General features: G+C 41.3%; 2 protein-coding genes across 3 annotated transcripts in view; one reads left to right on the top strand and one right to left on the bottom strand.

Annotated features, from left to right (window-relative positions):
- Nucleotides 1-5,497, bottom strand: part of LOC308626269 (uncharacterized protein) — a 72,786-nt gene extending 67,289 nt beyond the window's left edge. Inside the window, exon 1 of the mRNA XM_081251118.1 lies at nucleotides 4,925-5,497. Coding sequence (XP_081107244.1) covers nucleotides 4,925-5,257 — 333 coding nt within the window. The 5' untranslated portion in view covers nucleotides 5,258-5,497. The remainder of the gene's footprint in view (nucleotides 1-4,924) is intronic.
- Nucleotides 5,498-5,507: 10 nt separating this feature from the next.
- The window catches only part of POPDC1 (popeye domain cAMP effector 1), a 30,787-nt gene continuing 19,200 nt past the window's right edge, over nucleotides 5,508-17,094 (top strand). The window contains exons 1-6 of one of the 2 annotated variants that reach the window (XM_081251116.1): nucleotides 5,629-5,717; nucleotides 6,172-6,342; nucleotides 9,626-9,862; nucleotides 12,458-12,582; nucleotides 15,227-15,414; nucleotides 16,139-16,247. In XM_081251116.1, coding sequence (XP_081107242.1) covers nucleotides 9,637-9,862; nucleotides 12,458-12,582; nucleotides 15,227-15,414; nucleotides 16,139-16,247 — 648 coding nt within the window. In that variant the 5' untranslated portion in view covers nucleotides 5,629-5,717; nucleotides 6,172-6,342; nucleotides 9,626-9,636. Of the gene's footprint in view, nucleotides 5,718-6,171; nucleotides 6,343-9,625; nucleotides 9,863-12,457; nucleotides 12,583-15,226; nucleotides 15,415-16,138; nucleotides 16,248-17,094 lie in introns of both variants that reach the window. The other variant, XM_081251115.1, reaches the window with a different exon arrangement.

Raw genomic sequence — 17,094 nt, 5'->3', positions numbered from 1 at the left:
CTGCCCGCCAAGGTTTATAGCAGCTTTATTAATAATTGTCAAAACTGTAAGAAACCAAGATGTTTGTAAAATGGTGAATGGATAAACATACTGTGGTACAATACATTCATACTATGGAATACTATTCAGTGATTAAAAGATGAGCTATCAAGACACAAAAAGACACAGAGAAACCTTAAATGCAAATTGCTTAGCGAAAGAAGCCAGTCTGAAAGGTCAGTATTCTATATGATGCTAACTATATGACATTCTGGAAAAGGCAAAACTATGGAGACAGTAAAAAAAAAAATCAGTGGTTACCAGAGGTTAGGGAAGCGAGGGAGGAGAGGGATGAATCAGAGCACAGGGGATTTGGGGGCAGTGAAACTATTAGCTATGATACTGTAATGGTGGGTACATGCCATTACTTAAAACAAAAACAAAAACAAAACAAAACTCTGTTTCCTCTACTCTTCATACACCAAATGTGTGTGGGGTTTTCCCACACCAACCAATTCTCCAACTCCCCAGACACCACATGGGTGTCCCACAACTCAATTCTGATACTAACTACCCAGAGTTAGTGTAGACCTCGCAGGTTAAGGTCTCAGTGACAGAAGACCACCCCCCCACTTCTAATGCCAATCATAAGTAATGGGCCCCCAAGTTCACCCTTCAGTCCAACTTGCCTATAAATCAGGGTTCCCACAACTCTGTCCTCTGCTTTGATAACCTGCTATAACAACTCACAGAACTCAGGGGAACACGTTTACCAGTGTATTATAAAGGTTATAATAAAGGATACATACGAACAGCCAGATGAAGAGGTACATAGGGCAAGGTCCAGAAGCTTCCTAGGTGCAGAAGCTTCTGTCCCTGTGGAGTTGGGGTGTGCCACCCTCCGAGCACGTGGATATATTCGCCAACCTGGAAGCTTTCCAAACCCCTTGGTTTACGGATTTTTTGAGAGGCCTCATCTCATCAGCATGGTTGATTATTAACTCAATCTCCAGCCTCTTTCCCCTCCCCAGAGAATGGAGGGTTGGGGGTGAAAGCTCCAAGCTTCTAGTCATGGCTTGGTCTCTCTGGTGACCAGACCCCATCCTGAAGCTATCCAGGAGCCCACACAGGGTCATCTCCTTAGAACAAAACACACTCCTATCACCCAGGCATTTCCAAGGGATTTAGGAAGCTCTGTGTAAGACTCTCTTATCGCCCCCATCACTCAGGAAATTATGAAGATTTTAAGAGCCCTGTGTCAGGAATTGGGGATCAAAGACTAAATATTAGAACAAAAGATGGTCCTCGCACCCCAGTCACTCAAGAAATTGCTACAAGGGTTTTAGGAACTCTGGGTCAGGAACAGGAGAAGAGACCAAGAATTATATTTATTATGTCACAGGTGGACACATGACAAATACATTTGGCAAAACCCATAGGACTGTACAACACAAAGATGAACCCTAATGGAGACCCTTGTTAATAATAATGTAACAATATGGGTTCTTCAGTTGTGACAAATGTATCACACTAATGCAAGATGTTAATAATTGGGGAAACTGTAAGCAGGGGAGAAAGAGGCTCTATAGGAGCTTTCTCTACTATCTGCTCAATCATCTGTGAACGTAAAACTGCTCTAACAAAACCAAAACCAAGCCTATTAATTTTTTTTAAAAAAGCAGAGAAATTTAAAAACAGTCAATGAGTCTCGTTGTCAAACTGGTCAATGAAAAAGTTAATGTAACATTTAACGAGATGAACTTAGGTACAGAAAGAATCTAATCAAATCATTGTATAAGAGTTGATCACAGCTGTCTGCCATGAGACCATACCAGAAGCAGCTATGGCCTCTGTGCAGTTCGGAGTAACATTTGAAAGAAAGTCTACACTGATGTAAACCATGGGCAGACAGAGATAAGGAAGCAACATACTTTTTTTTTTTTTTTTTTTGCGGTACGCGGGCCTCTCACTGTTGTGGCCTCTCCCATTGCGGAGCGCAGGCTCAGCGGCCATGGCTCACAGGCCCAGCCGCTCCGCGGCACGTGGGATCTTCCCGGACCCGGACACGAACCCGTGTCCCCTGCATCGGCAGGCGGACTCTCAACCACTGCGCCACCAGGGAAGCCCCAGTAATGCGACATACTTTTAAAACCAGTGACTCCCTCAGGTCATGTTTTATTTTCACAAACTTGTTCTATATGAACTTTGAAATCTTATCAAGGTTTTGTCCAAATGATAAAAGCAGACTAGGACGCCCATAGAGAAATAAAGGTAGAAATAATTGTTTATGTCAATCTAAGCTGTACTAGCTAGAGCTTTTGCAGAGGAGACAGGCTGCCCTGTGTTCTGTTATTTATGCCTCGTACCCTTTTCATTCTACACTTCTATGCACGTTACCTCCTTGCATCATATTCATTTTCAAATAGCGCTGAGTCTTTCAATCTGATCTTTCCAAGCCCAGCAGGAGGAGACCAGGGAGCCTAGGGCACTCCCAAACCCAAGTTTCTGTGTCTAGAATTCTTATTTTGAATTTTATAGAGCTGATATTCATATATCAATGATAAGAAATTCAAACATAAAATTATGCTTTTAATCCTTAGAAGGGTTACAGTGAGGGGGCACGGATTTAGTTCAGTCTCCTCTTTCTGTGGAACACAAACTCCGAGCAAACAGACTATCCAAGGCCAGCACTCAAGTCTTATGATATCGCATCTAGTATTCTTTTCAAAAAAGTATGCAATCTTGATATGATCTAAACGCCTTACAGGCATCTGATCCTGTTAGGTAAGGAGTATGTCCAGTAACAGCTGACTCCGTAACAGGAGTCTGGCATCCCAGTCTGCAAAAGCCAGAACCTGGGCTCTATTATTTTAGTAAACATGTGTTTAAATTTTTATAAAAGTAACATATAATCATCATAGAAAATTTCACAGAAGAAGATGCAGGAAGGGGCGGAGAAGTTGGAAGATGAAGAGGGAGAGAGGAGAAACGGGAGAGAAGAAAGGAGGGGGAGAGAGAGGGAGGGGAAGAAGGAGGAAAAAAAGAAAAATCGGGCTTCCCTGGTGGCGCAGTGGTTGAGAGTCCGCCTGCTGATGCAGGGGACACGGGTTCGTGCCCCGGGTCCGGGAGGATCCCACATGCCGCGGAGCGGCTAGGCCTGTGAGCCATGGCCGCTGCGCCTGCGCGTCCAGAGCCTGTGCTCCGCAACGGGAGAGGCCACAACAGTGAGAGGCCCGCGTACCGCAAAAAAAAAAAAGAAAAATCACTTACAACTTCAGCACTCTGAAGTAAGGAATGTAAGCATTTTACTGCTTAACAGCACCGATGGTTTGTAATGTTCTCCGCATTCTTGTAACCTGCCTTTTTCTACTTAACATCTTTTTACGGGAGGCAGTGTAGGCAGTGACAGAAGGTGGCAGAAACTGTACAGGTAGTGGACGGGAGCATAAGCTGTAGAGCTAGACTGTCTGGTTCACATCCTGGCTCAGATTCTCGCTAGTTGTGTGACCCTGGGTAGGCTACTCGACCTCGCTATTACCTCAGTTTCCCGTCTACAAAATGGAGATAATAATAGTAACTACTTCTATCATGAGGATTCAGTGGCTTAATACATTTAACCACTTATCACAGTGCCTGGCACAAAGTACACTCTATATCAAAGAGCTGTAAATTTTTTCAGTAAAGAACCAGATAGTAAATATTTTAGGCTCTGCAGGGTCATATAGTTTCTATCACAACTCCGCAATGCTGCCTTTATGGAAACTGAATTTGAATTTCAAATAATTTTCACGTCATGAAATACTACTCTTCTTTTGATGATTTCAACTATTTAAAAAATGTAAAAACCGCTTTAGCTCATGAGCTGTGCAAAAATCAGTAGTAGGCTGGGCCTCTGGGCCAGTTTGCTGACCTCTGTTCTGTATAATTAGCAGACATTATTATATCTCTAATATCTTTCTATAAATTATTTTTAATGGCTGCTTAGAACAAGATTATTTGGATGTCCTATAATTTACTTCGTCCCCTATGATTACACATTATTTCCAGTGTTCATTACTACAAGCCATTCTCCAATAAATATCCATGCAAAATCTTTGTGCACATTTACTATTAAACCTACACCTTAAAATGTATGTAGTGGCAGCTACCAAAATGGCTGGCAGAGCATCTAAAAAGAAACAGACTCTGAAGAAGTAGCCTTGAAAATAAATCTTGGATAGATACAGCAAATTTCAAAGATGTTAGAGAAGGAACTCTACAAGTAGAATATATATTCATACACGCATAGAACTTACTTGGTACCATTGTAAGCCTTCTATGTATATTAAATCATTTAGTCCACAAAACAATCCTATGAGAAGCAGGTGCAATCATCATCACCATCATCACCCCCAAGGTACAAAAGAGGAAACTGAGGCACAGAAAAGCTAAGTAACTTCCCCAAGGTCACACAGCTGGCTGGTGGCAGAGGCAGGATTCAAACCTGGTCTGTGCAACACTATGGCCCATATTCCTGAAGAAGATGCTGCACTGCTTCTGCAACAGGAGAGGCCTGGCGAGTGTGCACACCCAGGTCCTCACTTTATAAAGTACCTGTGGTCTTTGGCTCATGTTTGGCACGCATGAACGACCTCACACTCTAATAACGGGCACAAATTTTATCCGTCAATAGGACACTTCGGTGGAAACTGTGAATGCCCACCTAACCTTCCTCTTTTGTCCTCCAACTCCTTCCCCATACCAACTCTTCATTAAATTGCCCTGCATTTCTTACCCAAGAGTTGTGCTCTATAAACAGTAAAGACTGACTGGAGCGTACTTTCATATCTCGTTTTTCAAGTCAGGGTCCCAAATCTGCCAAATTCACGTGGCAACCTCCGGGTGGAGCTTCGCCTAGAGTGGAGGGCCAGGGACCGCCACGGGAATGCAAATTTCAGATAAGTACCTTCTTCCATGGAAACAAAACCGCGGCTCGTGTCGAAGGTCTCTCCCGCGTGGCCCCCGCAGCAGCAGGGCGGGCTTGCTCTGGCCCCTCGCCGGGTCCCCGAGGGCGCAGTCGCGCGTCGGTGTGGACCAAACCGCCAGCCTCCACCGCCAGGTTCAGACGCCGAGTTGCGCTCTCTCCCGGTTCTTCCGGCTTGTGCTGAGATGCGGGCAACTGTCCCAGAAAGGAGTTATGAGAGTGGGTCGTTCGACTTTGTGGGGAAATGATTCTAGTTTTCATTTCTCCTTCTGATTTCTCTCCCTCCTGGGACCCGACTACTCGAGTTATCCCCATGAGGCTGAGCGGCCAACGCCGCTGGCCCCAAGTTGTTGCCCGCCCCCCACTCGTGCCCAAACTAGGACAGAACCGAGAAGTAGAGAGGAAACCAGGAAAGAAAGAAGCGGGTGCTTCAAACGGGACCACGCTTGTGCAGACGCCGCGGCGGACTTGGAGCCGTGGGGCGGGGAGTCCTGGCTGAGGCCCGGGACTCCGCCCGCCGGGGGGCGCCGGGACGCTGGGCGCGTGCGCTGTGCGGCCCCAGCCCCGGCCGCAGCTGCAGTGATGCCTATTTTAGTCAAAGCCGCTGCGGGCGCGGGGACCCGGCACCGGCCGAGCAGCCTCCCGACCCGCCGATCAGCCGAGGCTTTCGTGTCGGGCTCCCGTCGAGCCTTCGCGTCCGTGTCCCCTGCGCCCCGCCACTGCCGCCCCAAACTTTGGCCAGTACCGCCCGGGCTCCGCGCCAGGGACGAGCCAGGTAAGGAGCGGGAGGCGCAGCGGCCGCGGGCTCCCACAACGCGCCAGGCTATTTGTAGCCTCGAGCTCCCGCGGCTAAATCGGGAAGCGAAAGTTGGATCCCTGCTCAACTGGGAGCAACTTTGCCCTCCCGGGCGGCGGCTGCCTCTTTTCGGTTCCCCGGCCGCTGGGAACCCCGCCCTCTCCTCGCTGGCCGCGCCCTCGCGGGGTTCCCTGTCCTTGGAAGCCGCCCTTCACCCCGGGTCTGGGCGTCGCGGTCACAGACCCTCGGATGTCAACTGCCGCCACTCGGGTCTGGCAGCGCCAGCGTCCTCGGGCGCTTGGGCCCTATCGGGTGCCGGTTCCCGCGCTCTGCTGCCCGCAAGCTCTAGGTGAGCTCGGCCTCTCCCCTCCCCGAGAGGCTCCCAGGGTTCCGGGCCCGCGAACCCACTACGGCTCCTCCTCGCCCCCTGTAGGGCCTCTGGGTCCCACGCGGAGGCAGCGCGCAGCCGGGCTTACCGGGTCGCGCGCTCTGGCCTGGCGCTGCGAATACGAGGTGGGTCAGGGCGCTCACTGCACACCCGTCGTGGCCCGAGAGCCTCGGATCAAGACCAGTTGACACAGACCTTCCCTCTTTAAGGAGCGAGGTGAGCTGGGCGTCTGGGGAGAGCAGATGGCTGGGGAAACCGAGATCCACCTGCGCCCTCGTTTCCGAGGCTTTGGGAAACGTGTTGTTGGCCAGATAAGTCTCAGAAACTGCTGGCTTTGGAGCAAGAATAAGTACGAAAAGACTCTTAGCAACATAGTGCCCTTGTCATTCCGAAGATAAACGAAGGTTCAGTTAGAATCACGGAATGAACTGCGCTAGTCTATGAGCACGACTTTTGCTCACTGCTGTTATCTTCTTCATTGGCGTAGTTTGGTGAAGGGTTAGTGTTAGTTTCACCATTTAGCTATTTAGCCCTGCTCACACCTACCTGAAAAGCAATAGATAAACAAGCCTTAACTAGAACAGGTAATTTAAGAAATCAGACTCAGAGGAAAAAGAAAATTTCTCTTGATTTAGTCAAAATTAACCTGAACGTTTACCAATTTACCAGTCTAACCTTCCTCGTTAGACTCATTCATTCTCTGTATAAGGATAGTTCAGTGCAAGCCACATAAATCTATTAAGTAGTGGTCAAAGGAAGCTGAAACCTTTGGCAAGAGGTTTCCATATTTATTGGCAAGATCTGATCCATATTAATTGACAGTAGGTTACTGGTATTTCAAAATAGACATATAGATAAGTATACCTAGATAAATAATAGACATATAGATAAACATACAAATAAAATAAATTATGTATAATATATGTTAATTACTATACAATATATATTGAATATAGAAAATTAAACAAATATATGGACTATACATATATATTTAACAAGGTGTGGTGCATCAAAATATGTTGTAGGATTATCTCACCTTTTAAAAATTCTTATTACCGTGTCCTTGGTTCTTGGGTTAGTAGATCATAGTTTTCCTATCATTTCTCTTGGCCAGAAATTGGTACTTTTAGTGCCAGTTGGAGAAATTTTAAAAGCCTGAAATTGAATTACAGTGAATTAGTTGGCAGTACAGGTGTAATCAATGTGGATGTGAGGGGGAATATGTATTACTTAACTGACTATATAAATATCTGTTAGAGCCACAGGCTATTAAAACTTGAAGGGGTTTCAAAGACCATCTAGTCCAGTTGTCTCAATTCCTAGGAAGAAGCCAACCCAAGGAGCAGAAGTGACTTTCCCTGGCTTATGTGGCTTCCTGGTGCTTGTAGTTTACAACCTGACTCTCCCAGCCTCAGGCAGGCTTGGCGCTCTCCTATCTTTACTACTGAGGTTTGGGGAAACAGAAAAGTAATTTCTAAAAATGTCTGTCATTTTTGTGTACCTTCCATATGGCTTTCACCTCTGGCATTCTCTACAGAGGCAAGGCTTTGGATATACTTAGGTGAATATGACTTTGTCCCTGTCTCGTAGAGAACTTAGGTTAGTTAGGGGAACAAATGGGACAATGGGAATGAAAACACATTCTAAAGTGCAGTAGAAATGGCAGTTATTTTTAGCTTATGTAATACTAATGCATAAGCTGATATTGACATCATGAGTGATAGAGGACATTTAATATCATTTTCCCTCCTGAAAAGCTTATGAGATTAATTCTGATTTGGTTCTTGAAAGCAAACTTTGTATAAATTGAGTTATTAAAATAATGATTCCTCCCCCCATCCTAATAGGTTTGTATTTTTATTGAGCCAAACATTTGGAAGGTCGAGGATTAAGGGGTACAACCTATTATGTAAGAAATAAGCTATAAGTATATATTGTACAACACAGGGAATATAGCCAATAGTTTATAATAATTATAAATGGAGTGTAACCTTTAAAAATTGTGAATCACCATATCATACACCTGTAACTTGTATAATATTGTACATCACCTGTACTTCAATAAAAAAAAAATTTGGAAAGTAGTTGAATTTTAATGATTTCTTTTTGCAGCAAATCAATATCTAAGTCAACTATTTCTCGTATGTATGAACTGTTCTAGAATTATGGGAAGAGATCTTTAATTGACTTGATCATTTCATTCACAGTTTGTAAATTTAGGCATGTATAGTTTTCTATCATCTTAAGAGATGTGGAATTCTTTCACATTTATTTATTAACATCCTTTCAAAATGCCCAACCTGATACCAATTGATTCTACCACCTAAAGCCTTCATTTTAGTGTGATGGATGAAAAGAAAAAAATGGAAAAGTATGGCTTATTGTGTGACCTTATTTGGAAAGAAAATCATATTTCTAAATTAAATTTAAACATATTTTGGGTCCCCATTGGGAATTCTTTGCCCGAAACAGAACAATTCACATATTCTGTAAATCTACATAGTTTTTGCCAGGGATCAATTTGTATAATTAACAATAGAAAGAGATTTTTAAGTACCAGAGAGGACAGGTCATATAGTAAGGAAATAGTGCCATTTTGTGTTAAGGTTTATGTAAGCATGTGTAAAATGTATATTCTTTGAAATGTATTTGCTACAGATTCTAATATTAAATAGTCAAATGTATACTCATGACCCCTCTTCCATATAAGGAACCTGAAAGTTTACTATTTTTCAATTTGTGAGATGCTACCAACTAGAATTTTTATGGGAAAGTAAATCTTTAGACAGTTAAAGGAGTAAATGTTAACAGTCTCTCTGTACATATAAATGATTATAGTAATATATTTATTATGTCATATATGATAATTTAGAATGTATATATGTATGCTCTAGTGATTTAACAACAGTATGAAATTAAAGCCTTCCAAATATCCTAAGCCTTCAAATAGTAAATAGTAAGGTGTTAATTTTTTGAAGGTATTTAAAAAATCGGTTTTTCTAGTTATTTTTCCTGTGTTTGGATTCAGTGTCGCTAGTGGGAGAATGATAGAAAGCTATACTAAATAACTGTAATAGCTATGGTTTATGAACATTGGTGATTGTCTTTTAGACTAGTTAATTCCCTCATTTCTCTCTCCCCCTCCAAGTATGTTTAGATACAAACATATAGATATATGGAGTGAGATATATATATATATATATATATATATATATATATATATATCAGAGAATAGTTGTACACTATGCTAAGTATTTTACATATTTCATTTCCTCATAAAGTCAATGAAGTATTATCGTCATTTAACAGATAAGGAAATAGATACATTTAATATGTGACAGAGCTGGGATTTGAACGTAGCTCTGTCTAATTCATAACCACCAGAGAAGTCTATTTACCAACATTTAGTTCACAGAAAAAATTTTGGTATAACACCCATAGGGGTGATAAGATACAGCTGTCATTTTTTGATTGTCCTTTTGTTTATTTGTTTTTATAGGAATTTTCAAGATGAATTATACCAAGTCCAGCCCATTGGCAGAATCAACTGCAATAGGTTTTACACCTGAGTTAGAAACTATCCTACCTGTGCCTTCCAATGAGACCACTTGTGAAAACTGGAAAGAGATACATCATCTAGTTTTTCATGTAGCAAATATTTTTTTTGCAATTGGGTTGGTTATTCCAACTACTCTTCACCTTCATATGATACTTCTTAGGGGGATGTTAACTATAGGTAAGATACCTAACTGAGATTTTATGTAACTTTTCTATAACTTGCATCAGATGGACTTTGTATTGGGGGTTTCAGAGGATTTACATACTTGTTAACTGCGTACCTGGGTCAATAAACTTTCTATACCTCAGTTTCCCCACGTGTCAAATAAGGGTAAAAATACCACCTCCTGGGGTTGTAAGAATTTGGTGAGGGTGAGTGTGTGTGAAATTTGACTTACAGTGGTGCCTGGCACATTGTAAGTACTCTATAATTTTAACTATCATTATTTGAATAGGCATTTACTTGCTGCAGCAAGTAAAGCAACACTGGGAACAAAAACAGTTACCCAGACAAAATAGTTCAAGTAAAATTGGGGGGGGGTTGCTCTGTTAACCCTGATGAAGCACGTTAAATTAATCCACATCAAAATACTAAAACAATCGAATTTACTATTTTAGCCAGTGATCCTTGACAGATTACTCTCTGTATGATTATGTCCCTGGTGATTCATTTATTCAGGTGCATTTTTGAGCACCTGTAATATGTCAGACAGAAATTGACAAATGCAGTCCCCATCCTTGAGAAAGACACTCTTTTGGGGGCTGGAGAGAAACAGATGGGCGGTCACATAGGACAGATCAGATGCTGTGATGCAGGTGTGCACCCAATGCCAGGGAGAAATGGACAGCATGATGGGCTCAGCAGAAAGGCAGACCAGGGTCCACTGAAGAGACAACTTTGGAGCTGGTTTTGGGAAGATGAGAAGGATTTCTCTGAGTGTGAGTGTGTATGGTATCCAGGTAAAAGGCACAGAGGAGAGGGAGATTCAGCAGGTGGAGGGAGAATGAAGAGAAGCTCATGGTGCCTGAAATATATGACAAATGACAAGGAAGGGTCAAAGAAGGTGGTACAAGGGTAGCTAGAAGGTAGCTTGTAGGACTCCTGTGGCTGTTACCTCTGAGTCAGGTAGGGAGTACAGCAGGAGGAGCAGAGTGCTGAGTGAAAAGATAAAACCACACCCTGTAAAAAGCAAAAGCTAATTATGACTTTGAAGACAGAGTTTTGGAGGTGGAACAGACCAAGGGAGATCACCTAGTCCAACACTTGATAAACAAAGAAACTGAGGCCTTGCAGAAGTTAAATGACTCATCCCAAATTAAGACTAGGAAAGGGCCTCCCTGGTGGCGCAGTGGTTGAGAGTCCGCCTGCCGATGCAGGGGATACGGGTTCGTGCCCCGGTCTGGGAGGATCCCATATGCCGCGGAGCGGCTGGGCCCGTGAGCCATGGCCGCTGGGCCTGCGCATCCGGAGCCTGTGCTCCGCAACGGGAGAGGCCACAACAGTGAGAGGCCCGCATACCGCAAAAAAAAAAAAAAAAAAAAAAAAAAAAAAAACTAGGAAAAAGTGGTCAAACCAGGACTATAATTCAGGTCCTCCAGCTTCCCAGTCAGTCCTTCCATTATGTTACCCTGTCTCCTTTAAGTAATAAGATTTTACATGTCTTCAATATTTGCTACGCAATATTACCTAAAGAACCTTAAACTTTTTATATTTTGGGCTATTATTCAGGTGCCCCAAATCATTCTGATGAAATTTTAAAATTGCAAATGAATAACTTTTTAAAATGGGAGATTTAGTTTTTATGTGCATATGTGCTGTTGATATATTTGTGTTGATAATGATATTGATAATTTTATTTTAAATTTAAGATATATATTGATTCTCCCATCATAAAACTGGTCAAAAGAAACTGCAGGGCTTCCCTGGTGGCACAGTGGTTGACAGTCCGCCTGCCGATGCAGGGGACGCGGGTTCGTGCCTCGGTCTGGGAAAATCCCACATGCCGCGGAGTGGCTGGGCCCGTGAGCCATGGCCGCTCAGCCTGTGCGTCCGGAGCCTGTGCTCCACAACGGGCGAGGCCACAACAGTGAGAGGCCTGCGTACCGCAAAAAAAAAAAAGAAACTGCAAATTTGCACAAACCTCTTAGAAAACGGTTCTTTAGTGTCATCAAAACCTATAAAGTTATTCCCTTGGGTCACTGTCAGGTGATCCACCCTAAGCAAGCAGTCACAAGAACAGATACATTTTTATGTATAAAGCTGTTTTTGCTACTTAGCAAAAATTACAGCCAAAACATTTCACCCATCTACCACTAGGGAAATAGTTAAATAAATTATGGTATAATTAATTACAGTCATTAAAAACTATGTATACGAAGAGTTTTAATGAAATGGGAAAATCACTGCAATAAGTAAAAGAAAAGGTTTTAAATTGTGAATTCATTAGGTTTGCCATCAGGTAAAAATACATAAAGACTGTGAGGAAGTATCAAATATCAATAGTGGTTGTCTCTAAGTAGTAGAATTATGAAGTTGTTTTTCCTCCTTTAAAAAATGGTTTTTATACTTTACAAGTTTTCTGCAACAAAGTGTGTTTTGGTTTTGTTTGTTTTGGTAATCAAACAAAAACCAAAATGTAACTTAATGTGATATTTGTCTTAGGTATTTCTAAGATGTGTTTGGTTTATTTTATACATGGAGGATGACAAATGTATTAAGCTACATGCTGAAGCTACTCTAGACACCTAACATGCCCACGTCATTATTCAACAGGATGTGCCCTTTACATCGTCTGGGCCACTCTCTACCGATGTGCCTTGGATATCATGATCTGGAACTCGGTGTTCCTGGGGATCAACATTTTGCATCTTTCATATCTTTTGTACAAGAAAAGACCGGTAATTACTAACAATTAATTAATAAAGAAGAGACTTTAAAGCTTTTGCTTTTTAGGTACTTTGTTCAGACCTGAGAATGACCATCTAACATCTTTAGGCCCTTTAATATCATTTTTCTGAAGATGAGATTTTCTATGAAAGTCTTTCTGAGACTTTCACTTTCTTTCTGAAAGTGAAATATTTGAGCACCACGAAATTTGTTCTACCAATGAGTTTTTTAAATGTCTTTAATCATTAGGGCAATTTAGACATGAGAGAACATGACAGTATTCTCTCTTTTTAGTCATCTAACTTCATTATTTATTTTGCCTATTGGTATTCAAATGTCACTTTGGAAAATCTTTGCCTTGTTATAAAATGAAGTGCTCAGAGACAACTTCCATGAACTTGCTAATGATTTACAAATAGCTTATGCTATTTTTTCATGCTATTTTTTAAAATGTAATAGCTGGTTTTTTTCTTATGTCCAAAATACTCATTTAAGGAAATCACCATTTTTGGTGAGTTGTTACGAAAACACTAGTACTTAACTTTTTATTTTCCACTCCTTGTTGTATTTCCTTGGTCATACCAAGAACAAACAGATGTAAACAGAATAGGAAAATAGCATGGCTCCTAGAAATCACTCTACAGCTGTTTGTTGACTGTCCAAAGCACATACAAATATTCAGTAAAGTAAAAGATAACATGCTTGCTCTAATCTATGTTCAAGGCCAGACATGCACACAGAAAGCTATTAGAAAACAAGATAATTCATAGGAAATTATAATTTCGATGATACAGGTGATATATGTAATAGGCATTCCACTAGACTGTCATCTCCTCAAACATTGTAACCCAGTCTGTTTTGCTTACTGTATTAGTCAGTTTTCACTACATTATGCTGTGTAACAAACAATCTGATAGTCTCAGTGCCTTACAACAGCAACAGGTTTTTTTCCTTACCAACCTAATATATGGACTGTGGCAGCTGTGATTCTATTCCATGTGTCTTCTTCATTTCCGGGTCTCTGCTGAAGCAGCAGGTTCTATTTGGACACGCATTCTCATGGCAGAGAGAAAAACATAAGAGAACAAAAGAAACACCCAATGTTTCTTAAAACTTCTGCTCCCATCTCACTGGCCAAAGCAAGTGACATGACCAAGCCTGATGGTGTGGGAGTAGGATAGGATAAGAGGATATATGATCCTCTTACGGGGGTGGAAGCAGCAAATAGCTGGAAACAATAATATCATCTACCACAATTCCTGTTGTATCCCCGGTTCCTGCCAAGCATGGTTAGCACTTAATTGGTGCTCAAGAAAACATTTGATAAGTGGATGCCTTCAAAGAGAAGAGTTAAGAGGGCTTCATGAAGGAATTGGGACTTGAGCTAAGACTTGCAGGATGAGCAGATTATGGATATGAGTCAATTTTTCAGTTCGTATGTTCATTGCTGTGCCACATTGGCGAGTGTGCATGCTGGAAGTGAGAGAGATTTGTGAATAAATTATTTTAAACACTCATTATGAGAGCTGTGGAGTGCAGAAGGTAGATGATAGTAATGATAAGGATTTCAGCTTCTGAATATCAGAACTTACTGGAACCCCAAGTTCTGAACATAAGATTCAGAGGTTGCTGATGTGATGGTGGCACCAGGTAAGTAAATCCCTTAGTATCTGTGCTTTTGTTTCTGCTCTGACAATAAACCTACCTTTCTGAAAAACAGAAATGCTAGTACTTCGTTAAAAGGAAACAGCAGGACAGTGGGAGCATTGCAAAGGCTGCAGTGACATCTGAGCAGCCCTGGTCATCTGCGTTTGTAGGCTTCACGGTGTGGCTACCATAGATTTCATTCAGATGGATGATCATTTGAACCCCAAAGTTCATTCACATGCTGTACAGATTTCCCAGACTAATGCTGGGTGCAAAGATGGGGTTTGACCCGGGCCTTGAATAGTCTGACAGCAGAGGTGATTGAGCCATTTTGCTTTCCCTCCCTCTAGCATCCAGCCTTACTGGCCAGTGGGTTCTCTATTCTACTGAGATTATGGTAGCTCAGGATGAGACTGCTACGTGGAAACTTTTTTACTCTTCACTTTGCTTCAGAATAAATGAGAAGCAGCAATTTCAGCTGTGGATGTTTGCTTTCCTATATTAACTCATTAGATAATAATTATATATAGAAAAAAATGTTTAATGTATGTATCCTCATAAATTTGTTTCCAAGTTGATTCCTAATTTATGTACTTATTTTCTTGCTGTAATATTTCAAAGTTAGTGTAATTTCCTTCTGTGAAACAAAAGTATTCTAAAAATGAAGGGGTTTTACGTTGTTTGTAGGCAATGCTACGACTGGCAAGGCGAACGTGACAGCATTCGAAACCTCCACGGTTGCTTGGTAGCGCGTAGAAAGAGACGTAATCAATAGTGCAGATCTTCACCATATGCTCTCAGGGTTCAGTTTAACTGCAAAAGTGCCCTTTTAGCATCTAAACTTACATCACCACTTACTCTTCTGTGTCAGATTCCATTGACCAACACACAGAAGGGTGATGGCATCCACTGCAGATTTGTTTATTCTCAAAATCCCTTTTACACCACAGAAGCCAATGTTTTGGTGTTGCTGCATTAGTGTGGCATCTGGTCACTGCTGCCTTTCAGGTAAAAATCGAAAAGGAACTCAAAAGCATCTACCGGCGATTGTTTGAACCACTCCGTGTGCCTCCAGATTTGTTCAAAAGATTAACTGGACAGTTTTGCATGATCCAAACATTGAAAAAGGGCGAGACCTATGCTGCAGAGGATATAACCTCAGTTGACGACCGTCTGAGTATTCTCCTGAAGGGAAAGTAAGTGCTCTGTGGAAATCGAAATGCTTCGTTTGCCTGGAATCCTCTCCTGGCTTCTGGGTAGGAAATGAATGAAAGGAAATGTTGCCGACTAATGAAGGAAGTGATCACAGAGCTGGTTGGTGGCGCATTTTCATCAGACAACTGCATTTTAGAATATTTCAGAGCAACATGGTAAAATTATGTAGAATTTATTGCTGTGAATCTTGTTAATGTCAGGGTTTTCACTTGTGAAGTTTTCAACTTTTTTGGAAGTATTTAAATTTAATGAGGCAGAATTGTAATAGGTTTAAATTGGGTGTTAAAATTTAAGGAGCTTATGCGTGTTTCAGAGGTGACTTGCTTAATGTTTTGAACATCACAGAAATACAACTTCTAGGAATATCAGTCTCCTGGGGAGACAGCCAGTGTCTGTTCCCTCTCAAAAGTGTCCCAGTTTGAGTAATTAATTATATGGTCACTCCAGCTATAACAGCAATGATAACCACTGGAAGGCACATGTCTTCTTCAATACGGACACTTTTTTTTCCCTTGTTGTTGGTGAAATTTATTTTGAAATTAATACTTGTGCCTCAGGAAGGGCTTTTTAATTATGTCAGTCACCTGTGGGGGGGGTTCTTTAAAATTTTACAAAATACAAACCCATAAGATTATGGAGATTTTAAGGCTTGTCATATTATGTGTGGATTATTATGCATTTATTAACACTAATTTCTGTTATCAGAATGAAGGTCTCCTATCGAGGACATTTTCTGCATAATATTTACCCCTGTGCCTTTATAGATTCTCCTGAATTTAGATCAACCCAGATGCACAAAGGTGAAAAATTCCAGGTATGTTTTGGCATGATTTTTAAGAAGATTGAAACTAGTTAATGTCTCGTTCAAAATCCAAAGGATATGGATGGGAAAGCGGCCATGATTTACTGAAAGAAGAGATTACCATACGGAATATATAGTATGACCCCATTTTTGTAAACCTTAAAGTAGTGTGTGTATGTACACAGGAAGAGGTCTAGAAAGATCTATCCTGATTTAGCCATTGTGTTAACACTGTTATTTCTGGGTTGTGAGTTTGATTGCTTTTTTGTTTCCTTCCTTTTTGCTTATTTGAATTTTTATAATTTCTCCATAGAGAACATCTAATGCTCTTGTTATGAGAAAAAAGGAAAGTGTCAATTATAGATAATCAGTGTTCTTAAAGCATGTAATTGGTTACTTTTATTGGGGAAAAACAGAAAACTGACTTTGTCCTAAAGAACCTACTTTGTTAATCCTTATGAAAAAAAACTGTAACCACTTTACTCTTTTAAATTTAATGAATATGTTTAAGGGCAAAGAATGAAGTTCTTCACAATTATAATAATTTGAACATGACTACTTAGCCTGATTCTTTTTGTATCTTAAAAAAAAGTGCTCCATTATGTGACGCTTTGTTCTGATTCTTTCTGCGAGTGTCCAGCTCTCCTATTTTATTCCCCTCATTATTGTTAGGAGAGTAACCAAGAAAATGGGTGAGAGTTTCCTTTAGTCTCAGCCTCTAGATAAACAGAAGTAAGGAAATATCCTGAGAACAGGTTTTCTTATGAGCCGGAGGGTAAATGTATTCAGGTAGGAAATGGAATAGAAGGGGATGCTATCACCTGAGGGAGGAAAAAATCAGTGTTTCTTGATGACAGAA

Source organism: Mesoplodon bidens (assembly GCF_964165515.1).
Source record: "Mesoplodon bidens genome assembly, chromosome: 12".
NCBI classification, from domain to species: domain Eukaryota; kingdom Metazoa; phylum Chordata; class Mammalia; order Artiodactyla; family Ziphiidae; genus Mesoplodon; species Mesoplodon bidens.
This window is presented reverse-complemented; position numbering and strand designations above follow the sequence as displayed.